The sequence below is a fragment of the Telmatherina bonti genome, assembly GCF_933228915.1.
Source record: "Telmatherina bonti genome assembly, chromosome: 12".
Lineage (NCBI taxonomy): Eukaryota > Metazoa > Chordata > Actinopteri > Atheriniformes > Telmatherinidae > Telmatherina > Telmatherina bonti.
Window position 1 is genome coordinate 27,099,249 of NC_136610.1, and position 15,516 is coordinate 27,114,764.

At 38.2% G+C, this 15,516-nt stretch overlaps 1 protein-coding gene and 1 long non-coding RNA gene across 3 annotated transcripts; one reads left to right on the plus strand and one right to left on the minus strand.

The window, feature by feature from the left end:
* Nucleotides 1-11,356: 11,356 nt before the first annotated feature.
* On the plus strand, nt 11,357-12,320 carry LOC306762858. Its single transcript, XR_013771509.1, has 3 exons — nt 11,357-11,466; nt 11,641-11,695; nt 12,188-12,320. It is a non-coding gene; the product is annotated as an uncharacterized lncRNA (long non-coding RNA).
* Nucleotides 11,685-15,471, minus strand: LOC306762857 (uncharacterized protein). Of its 2 annotated transcripts, XM_079249491.1 has the most exons (4): nt 14,514-15,471; nt 14,118-14,177; nt 12,783-12,885; nt 11,685-12,517 (listed from the first exon to the last, which is right to left on the minus strand). In XM_079249491.1, exons 1-4 carry the CDS (start codon nt 14,721-14,723, stop codon nt 12,162-12,164), a joined length of 729 nt encoding a protein of 242 aa, XP_079105617.1. In that variant the 5' UTR covers nt 14,724-15,471; the 3' UTR covers nt 11,685-12,161. The 2 variants fall into 2 exon arrangements, with proteins under 2 accessions (XP_079105617.1, XP_079105618.1); XM_079249492.1 differs by lacking the exon at nt 14,118-14,177.
* Between the last annotated feature and the right edge of the window lie 45 nt (nt 15,472-15,516).

Below are 15,516 nucleotides of genomic sequence, written 5' to 3' on the forward strand. Positions count from 1 at the left end.
TACCCTGTTTGAAGGGACCACCCATTTCATTTTCTTTCAACAAAACCGTAACAACATCGTTTATTGCAGGAAGTTGGCGTTGTACAGCCAGTCGTTTGATCATTTGAGGACAGACGGCGTTGCCCAGATTAAAATATATCACAAGTAATTATCTAATTAAGTATTTTTGTTCTGGTTTACGCCGGAGTCGAGACAACCCGTTGATGATGATGCTGTTGCTATTTTTGAGTGTATGTCTTAGTGTGGGTAAGTAAAGGAAAACCATATACATCTATATTTTTCTATAATTTTTCATTTTTATTGAGGAACAATCAATCTTAGGCAAGGTTAAAAAACAAAACAGAAACAAAAAACAACCCTGTATTTATTTTGCCATTTAAAATGTCTTCATATTTGTCTAAATTGCAAAATGTGACACCTTTGTAAAGTATTAGACTTTCAAATAGTATCAGACCTTTTTTAAGATATACTCAAAATTTTGATGACAAGTTAACAACTGTATTCACTTGTTGGTGTGCAAAACTGCTTGAAGCCCAGTTGGCCTATAATCTGTACAATATTACTCTTGAATAAAATAAGACCAGTAAAATAACTTTTTATTGAAAATATATTGACTGTAGATTAATTTATGGCTACTAAAAGCAAATCAGGCCCCTTTAAGGGTATGTGTGATGGCAGAAAGTACTAGCTTGCTCAAATCTACAATATAATTCCTTTGAATTAAATAAGGCCATTTTTAGACAGTCAACATTTTATTGAAAAGATGGGGACAGTAATTTCTTTTTGGCAACCAAAAACCACTTAATCAATCCCTTAATTACATACAGTCCGTTCCACACTTGTAGTTTCTCTGTGTATTTCTCGCTCTCTCTCTCTCTCTCTCTCTCTCTCAACAAACAAAACAAAATCTGGCTATGCAAAATAGTTCTTAACTGGAGGTACTGGGAGGGGGAGTTTCCAGCCATGTTCCCATGTTTTCATGGCATAACATACCTTTGCATTTTCTGTTGTATTTTCCAACAATTCTACTCATTGAGCTTGAAATAGATTTTTATTGAGTTTATTATAGCAGAAAAGGTGTGTAGTTTATGACCACCCAATTTGTCCTTATAATAAAGGTAGATTCACCAAAAAGTATTCTTGAATATTAATTTGCTTAGTGGCAGATATGTTGGAATAAATTGTATCTCACAGATTAATTTTACTGATAGCAGTGTTATATAAATAACAACACTTGATTAATAAATTGGAAGATTTATTTCCAACAATTTAATGGCATCTTGGATTGTGTCTATTTGATTAATTGGAGCATTTCTTCACAAAAACTTAAGAGGAAAGTCATAATCCTATATTTCAGGTAAATGTGTCGTCAAGATGTCATTATAAGCTTTTTGCCACAACTGAAAATATGTTTAGCAAGATATAATTTGATGCTGTTGTTTTTTTTTTTTTCTTTAAGCTGGAGAAAAATAACTTGTAAATGTGATTAATGTATATAAGTTTGACCCTTTGTTGGACTAAGCGGTTAGGATAATGAATGAATGAATGAAAGTTTGACACAGAGCAAAGTTCTGTGGCCAGACAACAACTAAAGTTTAAATATTATTTTTGATAACTAAAGATTCCTTCACTATGGTGATAAATTATTTAATGTTATAACATTTATTCCCATCAAATGTTCAGTTTCAAACGTTTTATCAAAATGTCCTCATTTCAAGCCGCTCCAATAAAACAATCTTGTGATTAATCAGAAAAAGAAAGCATTTCACATATCCTGACATTTTTAAAAACAATCTAAAATGTAAGAAATATTTGGATTTGTAAGATTTTGAGTAGCCCTGTGATGGACTGGCAAACTGTCCAGTGTGTATCTGCCTCCTACCCAGTGATTGCTGGGATAGGTTCCAGCTTCCCCGTGAAACCTTAATCAAACTAAGCAGTTTGGAAAATGAATAAATAAATGAATATTTAGAGATAATAATACCATTCAATAATATTGTTGACCTGAATTGGCAGGTTAAGGTGAGAGATTGGATAATCCCCCTAATGAACCCTAACCTTTTCTCCCTTTTCATCTTTAGGCCTTTCATACGACTACGAAAAGCATTTAAAGTATGGGGAAACATACAAAATAATAGTAGCACCAAACATCCATTCCATTGAGTTTGTGCCCAACTACAGCACAAAAGCAACAGTCCTGTGGGAACGGGACAACCCTAAGCCCAACAGGGACACCAGGAGGAGGTTGGAAGGCTACTACTATCTGATAAATAATGTCACACAGAGAGACTGTGGCCGGTACATATTAAAATACAGAGATGGGACCACTTCTTCAACAAGGATTGTTGAGGTAGTAGGTGAGGATATTTCGAATTTACCTAATTTCCCTCTATGATACTTTGGCATTACGCGATGCAATCCAGGAAATTGTTGACAAATTGGAGGAAGGGGATGAATCTGCAGTTGGGTCTGTATGAATGCAGCTGACTGCTTGATAGATCAGTATTTTGGAGTTTTGGGGGAGGAAAATTTTTCCAAGATTGATTAAAATAAGTTCTATGGGCATTTTAGGTATTAAGTATTAGGTGATTACTTTCTAATAAATTCATCTAAAAAGGAAAAAAAATACTATGAGAGTTTGCTTACAAAATGTTATGCGATAAATATACAGGCCTGAAATGACAGATTACATGAAGCTACATGTCCATATGACAAATCTTTGCTGTATAATTGCTTTCCATCTTTTTGTTTTCAAATGAATTGAAACTATATGTACATTAGATTTTATATATTTTAGTCAATAAGCACTATCTAGAGTAGTAATAGCAAAGATAAGTCAGCTTAGTGAATTGGATTTGTTTAGTTTATAATGACTATTGGCTTCTTGAACTTAACTTTCTCTGAAAGTACTTGTGTTATAAGCTGGTGCTTTATGAATAAAACATAATTACATCAAGTTAAAATGAAATAAATTGTGATCTGCTGAAACCAATTAATAAATTGTCCTTCATATTGCCCCCTTTGGAGAAGTAAAACCAGCATATCCACAGAGAGGCATGACGCCGTCCTCATGCCTTAAACTGTATTAGCTGGGATTTATGACAAGCTTGTTTAACATCAGTACAAGACTGGAAACTCAAACTCTGGTTCTGCAAGAACTCAACATTAATGTGTTGAAGAATGAAAAGTTTCAAACTGAAGAACATTTGCAAGCCATTTATACAAGCGCCACTGTATCTGATAGCAGATACAGCTTTCAGATGATGCAGAGCATGTTAGCATGTGCCCACCTTTTGTCTTTTTTTAAAAAAATAAAACAAAAATAATAAATAAAAAAAACTGTTAAAATAAATGTATTTATCTGTCACTCAAAAAATTAAAATAGAAAATCATTCTCTGTTACAACTTTTTTGGATTGCATCAGTTTTCTACTTGTCATTTTGTGCTACAGGGTCTATAATCTCTTTAATTTTCTGTCTCTTAGACAACACAAAAAAAATCCGTCTGATATCTGGTAAAAACCTCAACTTCACTTTCAATCTGGAGCCGAACTCCTGCAACATTTACTTCTTCCCAGAATTTGAGCCTGAAATTCAGATCGTTAGTGGAGGCATGTTGCTGAAGCGTTCAGATCCTTCTGGCTGTGTGGGGTTTGAGCTTTTAAAGCCATGTGGGATTTCCAATGAGGCAGCCCAAATGTCATGTTCCGGACACTTTGAGGTGAGAGATCATAATAACGACAAGGCCTTGACGGTGTCACTGGAGATGACCCGTAAGTAACCTATATGTTATACAAGTGTCACACTGTACTATTTTATTACTGTTTTCACGTCAGACATACAAAGCAGCGATTTCTAAATGTTTACTTCAGGGCATCTTCTTTTTGACAACAATAATGCCTATAATGCCAGTGGGCTTGTGTTTCAAACTTATGTTTCAGCTTCTACATTTAATGCCTCCTACCTCGCGGCTGGCATTGGCTCTTTAGTCTGTGCACTTTTGAGCTGTTGCTTGAAGTATTGCTGCTGTGGAAAGAGCTCCTCAAAAAAGGACAGCACTGAGTCTGATGCTGCTGCTGTGGACGATGCAGATGCTAATAATGAACAACCTTCTGTGCATTACCATGAGGTGCTGGCTGCTTCACTGTTTGTGCATGATTGTATGACAGAAATAAAATTATTACAATTTATCTGTTTATTCAAACTGCAGTATGATCATAAACCTGTTGGACAGAGGCCAAACCAACCCACCAAGTCTTCTGAGACACCAGATCCCACCCAAACTTGCCATTGTCCAACTGATCCGCTGGTTAGTGTGTATTGTGTCTCATTCATTCAGATCGTCTTCTATTTATGTCCCTTGTGTTTATTCTGTTGTGTTGCACTTGCTAATTGAAGCTTATTTTCTCTGCAGATAAATTATCCTCCAACTGAACAGCCGCCTCCTTATTTTGCGGTATGACCCACTGGTTACACAAACACTTTCTTTATTGTTGCTTTCTGATGATCAAGTCAAATAAGTCATTGTTATTAGGTTTAAAATGACACTAATCTTTAAAGATTGCAATGTCCAATTTATGTTGTTACTTTTGAGTAAGTTTGGTCTTATATTGTGAGATATTTATCCATGCATGTCTTAATTATTATGTAAGATGGCGAGGTTGCTGTTTTAGAAACATTACCAATATAATGTGAACATTATAATCTTTCAGAGTATTTGGTTGATTGCAAAACTGTAATTTTAAGACTGATAAGTTTTTATAAGATTCGTAGTTTGTTCATTTAATCTTGACATTTTCTACACTTTTTATAATTCTGGTACAACAATGGGGTTCTGCTTATAAACTATAGAAATAATTTGGTATATAGAGTATATTATCCACATTGCACCTTTAAAACAAAAGCAGAAATACCTGCATTTTGCACTAATATATTATGGTAGTGAAGACACCCTGACACACATTTTTACATTTGTGTTTTTTTTCTTTTTCCTTTTTTCCAGCAATTTTCAGCTCTGGCAGGGCCAACAGATGCTCCGACTTTCTCACTTTCTTCTGACCATGAGCCACAATTTGTAGTAAAGGGGATAAACTTTGACACCCATCACACTGATGTTTTTACCTCAGACAAACTCAACTTCCTCTGAAAATCTATAGTATAAAATGCAAATAAAAACAAAAAAATAAGGATTATAAGGATTAAACTGTAGAAATGGGTAAGAAATCATTTTTATTTTTTGTTTTTCATTGATTAAAGAAAAATAAAATTTGAGATAAAAATAAAATTTTGATTGTAAAATGGAAAAATTGGAAAATTTTGGAAACAAATAGATAAATTTAGTTCCCTTTCTACAGAGATATACTAGCTGTTTCCCATTTGCAGTGTTTGTGCTAAGCTAAACAGCTATTAGCTGTTACTGACCAGTTTCGTTGGCTTTGCTCATCTTAGCGCTCCATTTCAGGCTTCAGTAGCAAAACTAGGCTAGTTTCCGTAATTTAGTTTGGCAAAGCTTAAAGCGCCTGAAAGGTCGAAACTTAAAGCCTCAAATGTCTTTCAGTACTGGAAATGCTAATGTTCATAAATGAAAATGAGAAAACAAAACAACGACCAAAAAAAAAAAAAAAAAAATTGCAGAAAAGAAAATGAAAACTTTAAAAGCCAAAAGTGCCAAGGAAAGAATTTACTTAAGACCATGGTCACATAGCTATAATCCAGGAATATAAATGATATATGCTCTACATTTATCCATCTATCTGAATATTTACGCTTGTGTGTATTCACATATATATATATATATATATATATATATATATATATATATATATATATATATATATATATATATATATATATATATATATATATATATATATACACACACACACACACATATCTATCTATATATATATATATATATATATATAGATATAGATATAGATATAGATATATATCTATATATATCTATATATATATATATATATATATATATATATATCTATATATATCTATATATATATATATATATATATATATATAGATATATATATATAGATATATATAAGATATATATCTATATATATATATATAATGTATGTGTATATATATACACTACTCACAAAAAGTTAGGGATATTTGGCTTTCAGGTGAAATTTATGGAAAATGCAATATGTTCATGCTACAGTGATATAATATCATAAAAGTAAGACATTTAAGTAGAAGGATGCACTACTGATTTCCTCATCTCAAAAATTTCATTCAACACAAAAGGTAACAACAATGGTAGTTACACCACAACAAAAAATTTGAACGTCTCAATATCTCGTCATGTGCCCTTGAGCATCAATTACAGCTTGACAACGACGTCTCATGCTGTTCACAAGGCAACTTATTGCCTGCTGAGGCATGGCATCCCACTCTTCTTGAAGGGCAGCCCTCAGGTCATTGAGGTTCTGGGGTGCAGGGTTTCGAGCCTCTACACGACGGCTCAGCTGATCCCACAGGTTTTCAATGGGATTCAGGTCTGGAGAGAGTGCAGGCCATTCCATTTGAGGTACACCAGTCTCCAACAGCCGTTCCCTGATGATGTGGCCTCGATGAGCAGGAGCATTGTCGTCCATGAAGATGAAATTAGGCCTGTGCTGTTCATGTAGGAGCACAATCACTGGATTAATGATGTTATTCAGGTAGTATGGGCTTGTCACTGTACCATTCACAAAGTGTAGGGCAGTTCTGTACCAAGTGGACACCCCTGCCCACACTGTAACACCGCCACCACCAAAAGCTGGCCTGGTGACAACAGTGGCTGATGCATAGCGCTCTCCCTGACGTCTCCAACATCGTTGCCGGCCATCATTTCTGCTCAGTGTGAATCGACTTTCATCAGAGAACAGCACTGAGGCCCATTGGTTCCTCGTCCAGCGTAAATGCCCATGCAAGACGATGATGCCTGTGCCTGGTGGTGTGGTCAGGTACCCGTGCAGGTCGTCTAGCACGCAGACCACGCTGATGGAAACGGTTTCCAATGGTCTGACGTGACACTTGGGTGCCTCTCACCTCTCTTAAACGTGCCTGGAGTTGAGTGGCATTCATCATCCGGTTTCTCAGGGCAGTGTTCACAATGTAGCGGTCATCAGCACGGGATGTGGCCAAAGGACGTCCACTTCTAGGCCTTTCTGTGACTCTTCCAGTCTCTCCATATCTCTGTTGCAACCTGCTGATGACACTCTGTGACACTCCAAGCTCAGTGGCCACTTCTGTCTGAGAACGTCCTGTTTGAAGCATCGCAATGGCAAGGGACTGTTGTTCCATTGTTAGGTGTCGTCTTGGTCTCATGATGTCAAAATGTGAACAGCATGATGAGGACAACTGTTTAAACACCAGCTCTAATTGAACCAGGACATTTATTGGTCAATTCAAGGATCACACACCTGCCGTGATTTTTGCCGTTAAGCTCCTTGTTAGAGAACAGCAACTTGTGCAAAATTTATTGAAACATTTAACAGTTGGACATGTGCATTTAAAAGCTTAGAGAAGATCACATTAAGTTCACCTGTACAGGTTTGAATGCATTTTAGGCTTGTTGTGAAATTTCACCCAAAAGCTGAATATCCCTAACTTTTTGTGAATAGTGTATATGTATATGTATATGTGTGTGTGTATTTTTTTCCACTTTGTATGTGCATGTTTTCAGGGAAGATAAAGCATGCACAGCATTGTATGTAAAAGATGGAAACGTATTTCCCCATAGTTTAACTGTTGCTTCCTATTTAGCCTGTCTTTTGTAATACACAGATACACAGATTTTAATATTTAATCCTGATACAGCTAAATTCAGATTTGGAAGAGAAACATACAGAATCCATACAGACTGACTAGAATCCAGTGTTTTGAGACCATTTTTGAGGATATTTCTAGCCAGTAGTAAATGCAACTTCTTTTTGTTAAACATGAAACTACCTGATTTAAGTGAAAAGTTTAGTTTCTGAAAAATGTCCTTTAAAGGTTTAATGTAAAGATTTTTTTTTTCAAACGTTTCACATGGGTGTCAGAGATCTAACAACATTCATTTAATTGTATAAAACCCCAAATTCAGCCTTGGTCCTTAATTCCAACCATTCCAAAAGATGCTCCAGGGAACTCCTGGGCGTTGTCTAAACCTTTAAATGTTTGTGAGGGGTGCCTGTCCACACCCACTCCATACTCCTCTCAAGGAAAGGATGCAGCTTTCTCTGGTGCCCACGCAGCAATTTTAGAGAGCAGGTTCAACAAGCTAAAGGGTGGGTCAATAGCAGTATCCCACCCTGCCAAAGTTTATAGTATTTTTTTTTTTTTTTTTTTGGGGGGGGGGTGTCACAAAGGAAAAGTTCTCAGACTCACCCATTTGAGCACATGCTCAATAAAAAGTAGAGCAAGCAAGTAAGAGAGGTGACAGAATTAATGGGCCTCATACACAGTCTATGGGGACACATATGGCTTAGAAAGCCTTTAGATGGGACCTTTAAAGACTAGCAGTATTTGCGTGGACTCCCGACTCCAAGCCTGGTAACCTGCGTAGTCCCTGAATAGGATCCAATGAGCCTTTTGCAATGTCAGATATGACTGCCTTTCTCAGTCTTCAAGTGCCTCCTCTATAAATATCCACCTCATGGGGACAGTTAGCAATTTATTGTCTTCAGGTATTTCTTTAAAGCTCTAAGTTGTGTCTGTTGCAGTATGGATTCTTCTGAAACAGAAATAAAATAAAAGGAGTGTTGTTTCTCCTCAGTCAGGATAATGTTAGTTTGATGCAGGTCACTCTGAGATGCAAAAAAAAAAAAAAAAAAAAACCTCATCCATGAATATTCCTATAAGCACATTTCACTGGAATATACCATACTGTCTACCATACTGTCTCCTGTTTGTCTTCTTACCTCCCGCTTGGATTAACAAGGAAATAGGACTTTTTCCAGTTCTTCACATTGGCATTACGTGTATGAATGGAATGCCTCCTATTCCCTGGAGCAAAGACAGCCTGTACTAGATTTTTGTTTACTGGAGTTCACTGTTTGGGAATTTTAAAATGTAACTGGGTTACTGGTATTTTTTTTCTCTCTTCATAATCAAAGCTGCATTGATTATGACATAATTACTGTTGGTTCTACCTGATTGCGCAACTGGTGGGAGTATAAAGTAACATGTATAGTACTTTTTTATGCTGCCTCTTTTGTCTCAGAGACTCTCTGAGTCTTTTATTTCCTTATATTTCTCACAATCCAGTACCCCTTAGTGAACAGTAATAGGCTGGATAATTGAATTTGTATGTTGTCGTTTGTTTTTGTTTTTTTAAATGGTTACAAGAAACATGGAAATGTTACTTCCTCTATTTGGTCTCAATCTCTTGGACATTTCTGTATATACTTTTTGCGACTTTTTAAAAAAAAAAAAAAAAAAAATTATGATTGTTGAAAATGTACTATGTACTACTTTTTTCTCATACATATATACATTGGAGTTACAACAGAATACCTCAGCACCTTCTAGCTGCACTTCTGTCCACATGGTGCTAGAAGTGCATCAAACTCTAATTCTTTTGGTACATGTGTAGTTTTCCAAAACACCAACAGTAGCAATACACTTTAAAACTCACATACTTAAACACAAAAGTAGAGTTTGAATAATTAGTTATATTTCATTATCAGCCTATCAAATGTTTTAAATGTTCATATATAAAGGCTTTAAAATGCATGAATTGTTGTGCAATTGTATATTTGTTTGACCTTGTAATAAGCAAAGTAGTTCATATTTCTAAAGTATGTATCTTGGTGTATCTCCATTTTATTGTCAAGTCAATTACAGTAAAAACTCTGAAATATGGCTTCTATTTGTATTTCTTTCTTTCATGCACAATACTTCTCCTTATAGCCCCCCCACCCGAAACTCCAACCTTTATTACCACAAAGCCTAAAGCTCATCCAGGCACATAAATTCCAGTTCAACATACCAACTGGTTCACCGAGGAAGTTCAGCAGAGCAGAAGTTGCGGCATCTCTGAAAAGACAAACAGCAAAGCTACCAAGCTACTGGTTTCCCCTCGTTGTACATAATAATCAGGAAAACACATTATGCTGGAATATTCAAACCGGTCGAGTTATACCCCACCCCTGTAACAGTAACTTGTTAACAATAAGTTCCTCATTTGAGCCAAGTTAGTATGAACGTGGAGGAGTTTCTGCTTACCTGGTGAATGTAAGTATCACATATAACCTCCTACAAGCTCAGTATACAGAAAGCAGCTGATATTGTTGATGCTCGCCACTAAATTCCTTAAGATTTTTCTCCTGAAACAGCCGCCTTCAGCAAAAATTATACAAAATGAGAGGGATGAAAGTAAGGCAAACCAGTAAAGCCATGAACGAAAACATTAAATACTAAATGTTCCATACAAGTATGATGAATCTGCTGCTTGACCTGCAGGTTTAAGGAGTAATTCTGTTTTCATTTCTATATAGCTTTACAAAGACCATTTGATCACACAGATCCCACTGTACGAATATTTTTAATTTTGTCTAAGTATTTTATCTCAACATCAAGGTTTTTGAAGAAACAATACTGAAGCGATTCCAGCTTGGACTGGTCTTTAATTGGACCACCATAATTACCCCAGCATGTATACACAGGAGGTGAATCATTTAAACATAACGTTCAATTACCAGAATGTGGTTTTGTCAGATGCCTATGTGGTTGTAAAATCTGGATTTTATTAGAGCAGAATGAGTTTGAAAGCGCTGGGTTTTTTTTTTTATCACAACCTCTGATACATTTTGATGTCTGGCAAAAACACTGAAATACATCTTATGTAGGAATTCCGAAATACATTTACAGGAGGCAAAATATGGAAGATTTTTCTGCTTGTGCAGAACATCTCCACTCACTGGACATTAAATATTCAAGTTGAACATTTACAAGCAGACCTGATTCAATCTCGAACCAAATTATTGGGTGTGTTAAACTGGTTTTGAAACCTTTGATCTTGATCAGATTTCAGTCAGTTTAACAGTGTTATACATTGTTTTTTTAAATAATGACAAAACATAGCCTTTTCTAGGATCATATATATGTTCTGACTGAGTTGCTGTATCTTTGCTGGCTCTGTATTTGCTGAGGCAGAAATAGTAGGAGTCGTCACTGATTTGTATCAAGCCCGCTTGGCACTCCACCACAGCAGTGGGATGAAGGAGGGAGGTGAGTAAAGTGCTGCGGGGTGAGCTAGTGAGAATGATAATTTTGGCACAGACAATGGGATCTTCAGATGGAATTGCACTGGGGGAGGGAAGAGGGTGGTGAAGATTGTTGGTGCAAACCAGGAGGATCACATCATCTTCCAGTTAAGTGAACAGCACAGGACTGCAGAGGCTTACAATAAAAGATGGGCTTTTTAAGTCTGGAACACTTGATGTAGTCTCGTCTGAGACTCTTTCCATCCACAGAGGTAACATGTTGCATGTACAGGCTTGTTGATATCTTGTAATGATTTTGAGGGCAGAGAATTTGGGCCAGATAAATGCTGTCAATGGGGTAACTCTGACATGACTCTAAGAAAAGCAGATGTTTTATTTAGCAAGGGAAAACAAACTACACTGATACTCATGCGTCACTCTTACAGAATGTAGCCTCAACAGTTTGGAAGTTATCCTTGGACCACCTAAGGCCCCCATCAGGTGAAAATGTGTTTTTTTTTTTGTTTTTGTTTTAAATAGGAGCTATATTTAGAAGTAATTTATCTTTTGTTACCATTTCTATCATACATTTTAATTAGAATAGAAATATTTATTTGATCTTTATTGTCTCTTCTACTGTGAACATGGATAGTTTGGCGTAGTGATAACTTATTTACTGATTTTTATTTATCTTTTCGATTTACTTTATTGACTTATTTCCTGATATTTACTGATAAACTTTAAATAGGCAATGTTTGTCATACAGTCATTATTCCCAGTCATATTTTATTTTATGGCAAACATTTGTAATGTTTCTTTTGTATGGAGGCAAAATTATGAGCATTTCTGATTTAAAATCCCAGAGATTACTTTATTTTCCACATTTCTCACAGATATGGAAATCAAAAATGTTACCACTTCCTCAGCCTACTTTATCACCCTGACCTTTTTCCACCCTTCCTTATCACTACTCCCCTTTCCTCTTCTCTACAGCCTTCAGGCGACCCTCCAGGCTGCTCAGTCGGTTCTCCACTGCACAGGACTTCTCAGAGCCAGAAGTGAGGAGAGTCAACACGACACATGTCAGCACCAGCCCGCCCAGTCGAACTGCTGTTGTATCTGCACATGCGCTCTTGTCCATCACGATCAGTCCGAAAAACCAGAGCGCCAAGACGGTTTTCACCACCCAGAAAACTCGCTTTACCAAAACAATCAGTAGGCGAAGGATGATGGTCAGCACCCAGTAACCAATGAGTCCCACCAGACCCCACTGGGCAACAGCAGTAACACCCTCTGGTGTGAAGCGGGGCAGTGTCAGCGCAACTGTGGAGAAAGGAAATCCTGTTAAGGTGTATTTTCGTAAAAAATAAAAGCTTGAAAATACCTTGCTGTTGGAGTGAAAGGAAGGGAAGTAAAACACACCTAAACAGGTGTGGCAGACAAGCTGCTATTAGGCAGGGCTGAATATTTACACTTGCACTTAAAACTTTCATTGAGACAGCATTATGCAGCACCTTTTTCTTTTTTTAGTGAATACACAGAATGTAAAAGCGACCAGGCTGAAATCAGTGCTCATCATGGTACCCACCATCAAATCCTGTGACCCTGAGGATCTCTGTGACATAAACTGCGATGACATTCAGGCCGCTGGCAGCTCCTTCAGCCAAGAATCTGATCACCGTCCCCAAAAACTGTTGGTGTAGAAGGGAGGGTGGAGACGTGTTTTACTTTAACAAACAGGGCAACAATGAAGAGAGGCAGCATTCTGATCATGCAGGGGCAAAAGACTTGGAATGTGCAGGCAGCTACAGAGTAATTTATTGTGCTGGATTACAGACAGAACAAGTGACATTTACAGCACTTGGCACATACCCATTAAACATGGAACTCATATAGACTGAATGGTTCACCTCATGACAGAGGGGCTGCCGTATTGTTGAACTGAACAAACAGCTGTGCATGTGGGTGACAGCTGGAAAACACCCCTATCTATTCCTGTACAGTCTTTTCACTAACCCCCACCAAAGGAAACAACAAAAAAAAGGAAAAGAAAAAAAAACACTTAGACATAGTAGAGCCTTGTCCAGCAAGGTCAAGGGTAGCCCAGTCATTTGGGCAGGGATCTTATCTGCACCTGTTGCACTACACGCAGGCACAAGGACTGTTTGGGGTGTCAGGGTGAGAGTCAAGCATCTGCCACTCCATGTCAGTGTGTGCATGCAACTTGAAAACTAATTATCTGCTGTCGGCTCATTTTCCATATGAAGAATATTTTGGTGAAGACTGAACTTAATCCAAGCTTTAATGTCACAGTGGAGGTTTATATGGGCGGTCGGTTGCCCAGAAAAAACAGCAGTGCATATCCACAAGCTAAAAGAAAGAGATACATAAAAACAGAACTGGCAGTACCCAGAAAAGACAACAGAGTAACTTAATCTGATCAGTTGAATGAAGAAACATGGCTCTGTTACATTTTAGGGTACAGCCAGTGCAGTGTGCCAAAATGTGAAACTTTCCTAAGATAAAAATGTTTTCACCAAGTGGCAATTTCTCTCTTTTACAAACTTGCATGTGCATCTGGGCTCACATGGAGGGAGGTTTTTTATCTCATTTGTGGTTGCAATTTGTGCATACACCCTACATTTAGCATTCAGATACACTAAACTGAACCACAGCGAGTTACATATACACAAAATCAAATCTCCACAGGCTCACAAGTGAGCTGCAGCAGAACATGCAAATATCACAAATGTGCTGACAACTACACTAAGGTCATGCTTCTATTCTCTGCTCTAACTACAGATGTGACATGGACTAAACTGAGCCTCACAAGGTAGGCTCTGTTTAAAGGACCATGCCAGTGGGGGGGGGGGGGGGGGGGGGGGGGGGGGTAGCTGTTAAAAACACCCAGGAGGTTTCTTACCATGGCCACTGTATAGACGTTCTCCTGGCCAAGCAATGACTCAAGAAACAACACTGCACTCTGAGGAGAAGGGAGCCACAGCAGGGTGGAGGCAGGGACACGGAGATGTGGGGGTTTGTGTGTATGGGTGAGAAGGGGGATGCATGAAATGAGGCCAGGGAAGATGAGGGGATCAGAAAGAAGATTAACAAGTTGAGGAGCATGGAAAGAGGAATGTGTGTGAAGAGTGAAGAGAGGTGACAGGGTTGGAGCTGAAAATTAGTCGTCAGGTACAATTACTGGTCAAGAATAGAACAAACAGAGGCGTATTAAGAATTAAAGAAAGAATTGAGAGCAAATCCACTTCCTGTGCCAGGGAAGGAAAGAGTAACCATGGGGAGCACCTCCTCTCTGTACCTCAGCTGCTGACTGTATCACGTTGGTTCCCAGCACCGACTCCGCGTACCGCTGGACCTCCTGGCAGGTTCCTGTGATCAGAGTAAGTAGGGTGACCATAGGTGGGCTTTCCTCCTGGGCCTGCTTGGCTCCAGCTTCAGCTCCAGCTCCAGCCCAGCTCACCGCCACACCAAGAGCCAACAAGCAAGCAGCAGCAAAAAACCGATCCATGGCACCGCGTCCTCCAGCCAGGCGCACGCAACAGTCCGTCAGCCGCAAAATGTCGAGAACAATAGAAGAATATGAGCCAAGCTGTGTGCGCACGGAGCCCCGAACAGGTCGAGCAGCTTCAGGAAATTCTAAGACTTAAAAATGGCTTCTGTTGGGAGGCTTTTCAGTCAACATGCATCACATGTGGGAATACTATTATAAAAAAAAAAAAAAAAAAAAAAAAAAAAAAAAAAAAAAAAGGATGAGAACAACCCGCCAGCTGAATCAAGTGTCCAATCCGCTACTTAAAATTTTCTTTTAAAAAGGTGCTGCAGGGTCACAATTATATGAGCATTTAATGATCAACTTTGGCGTCGTAGGAAACATCCAGTCAATCCAGCACCGCTCAATGACGCTCCAGTATGACCAGTGGCTATATTTGGTGGGGAACCGTTACAGGCTTGGAAAGGAAGTCCAAATATAAAACCATCAGCGAGGAAGCAAATCAGAGTCCAAACGAAGAAGATATGAGGCAGCAGTAATATCCCCAAAGTTTCCTTTTGTGGCAGATTTACAAAGAACGTGGTGACGCTGCGAGCACGAGCCTCCTAAAGCTTCTTAATGCAGCGCGGAGCCGCACGCTCTGCTGCGCCTTTGTCTCCGATTTTGAATCAGATTCGGTGCTGCGATGGATTATGTTGCTCAGCCTTAAAAGAAAAGCCCTTCCTTGTCACTCCCTTCCTTCCAGCGTTTCTAACGACTGTTTCCACTGTTCAAACACGTCTGAATCCTCGAGGAGGAGAAACAGGAGGAG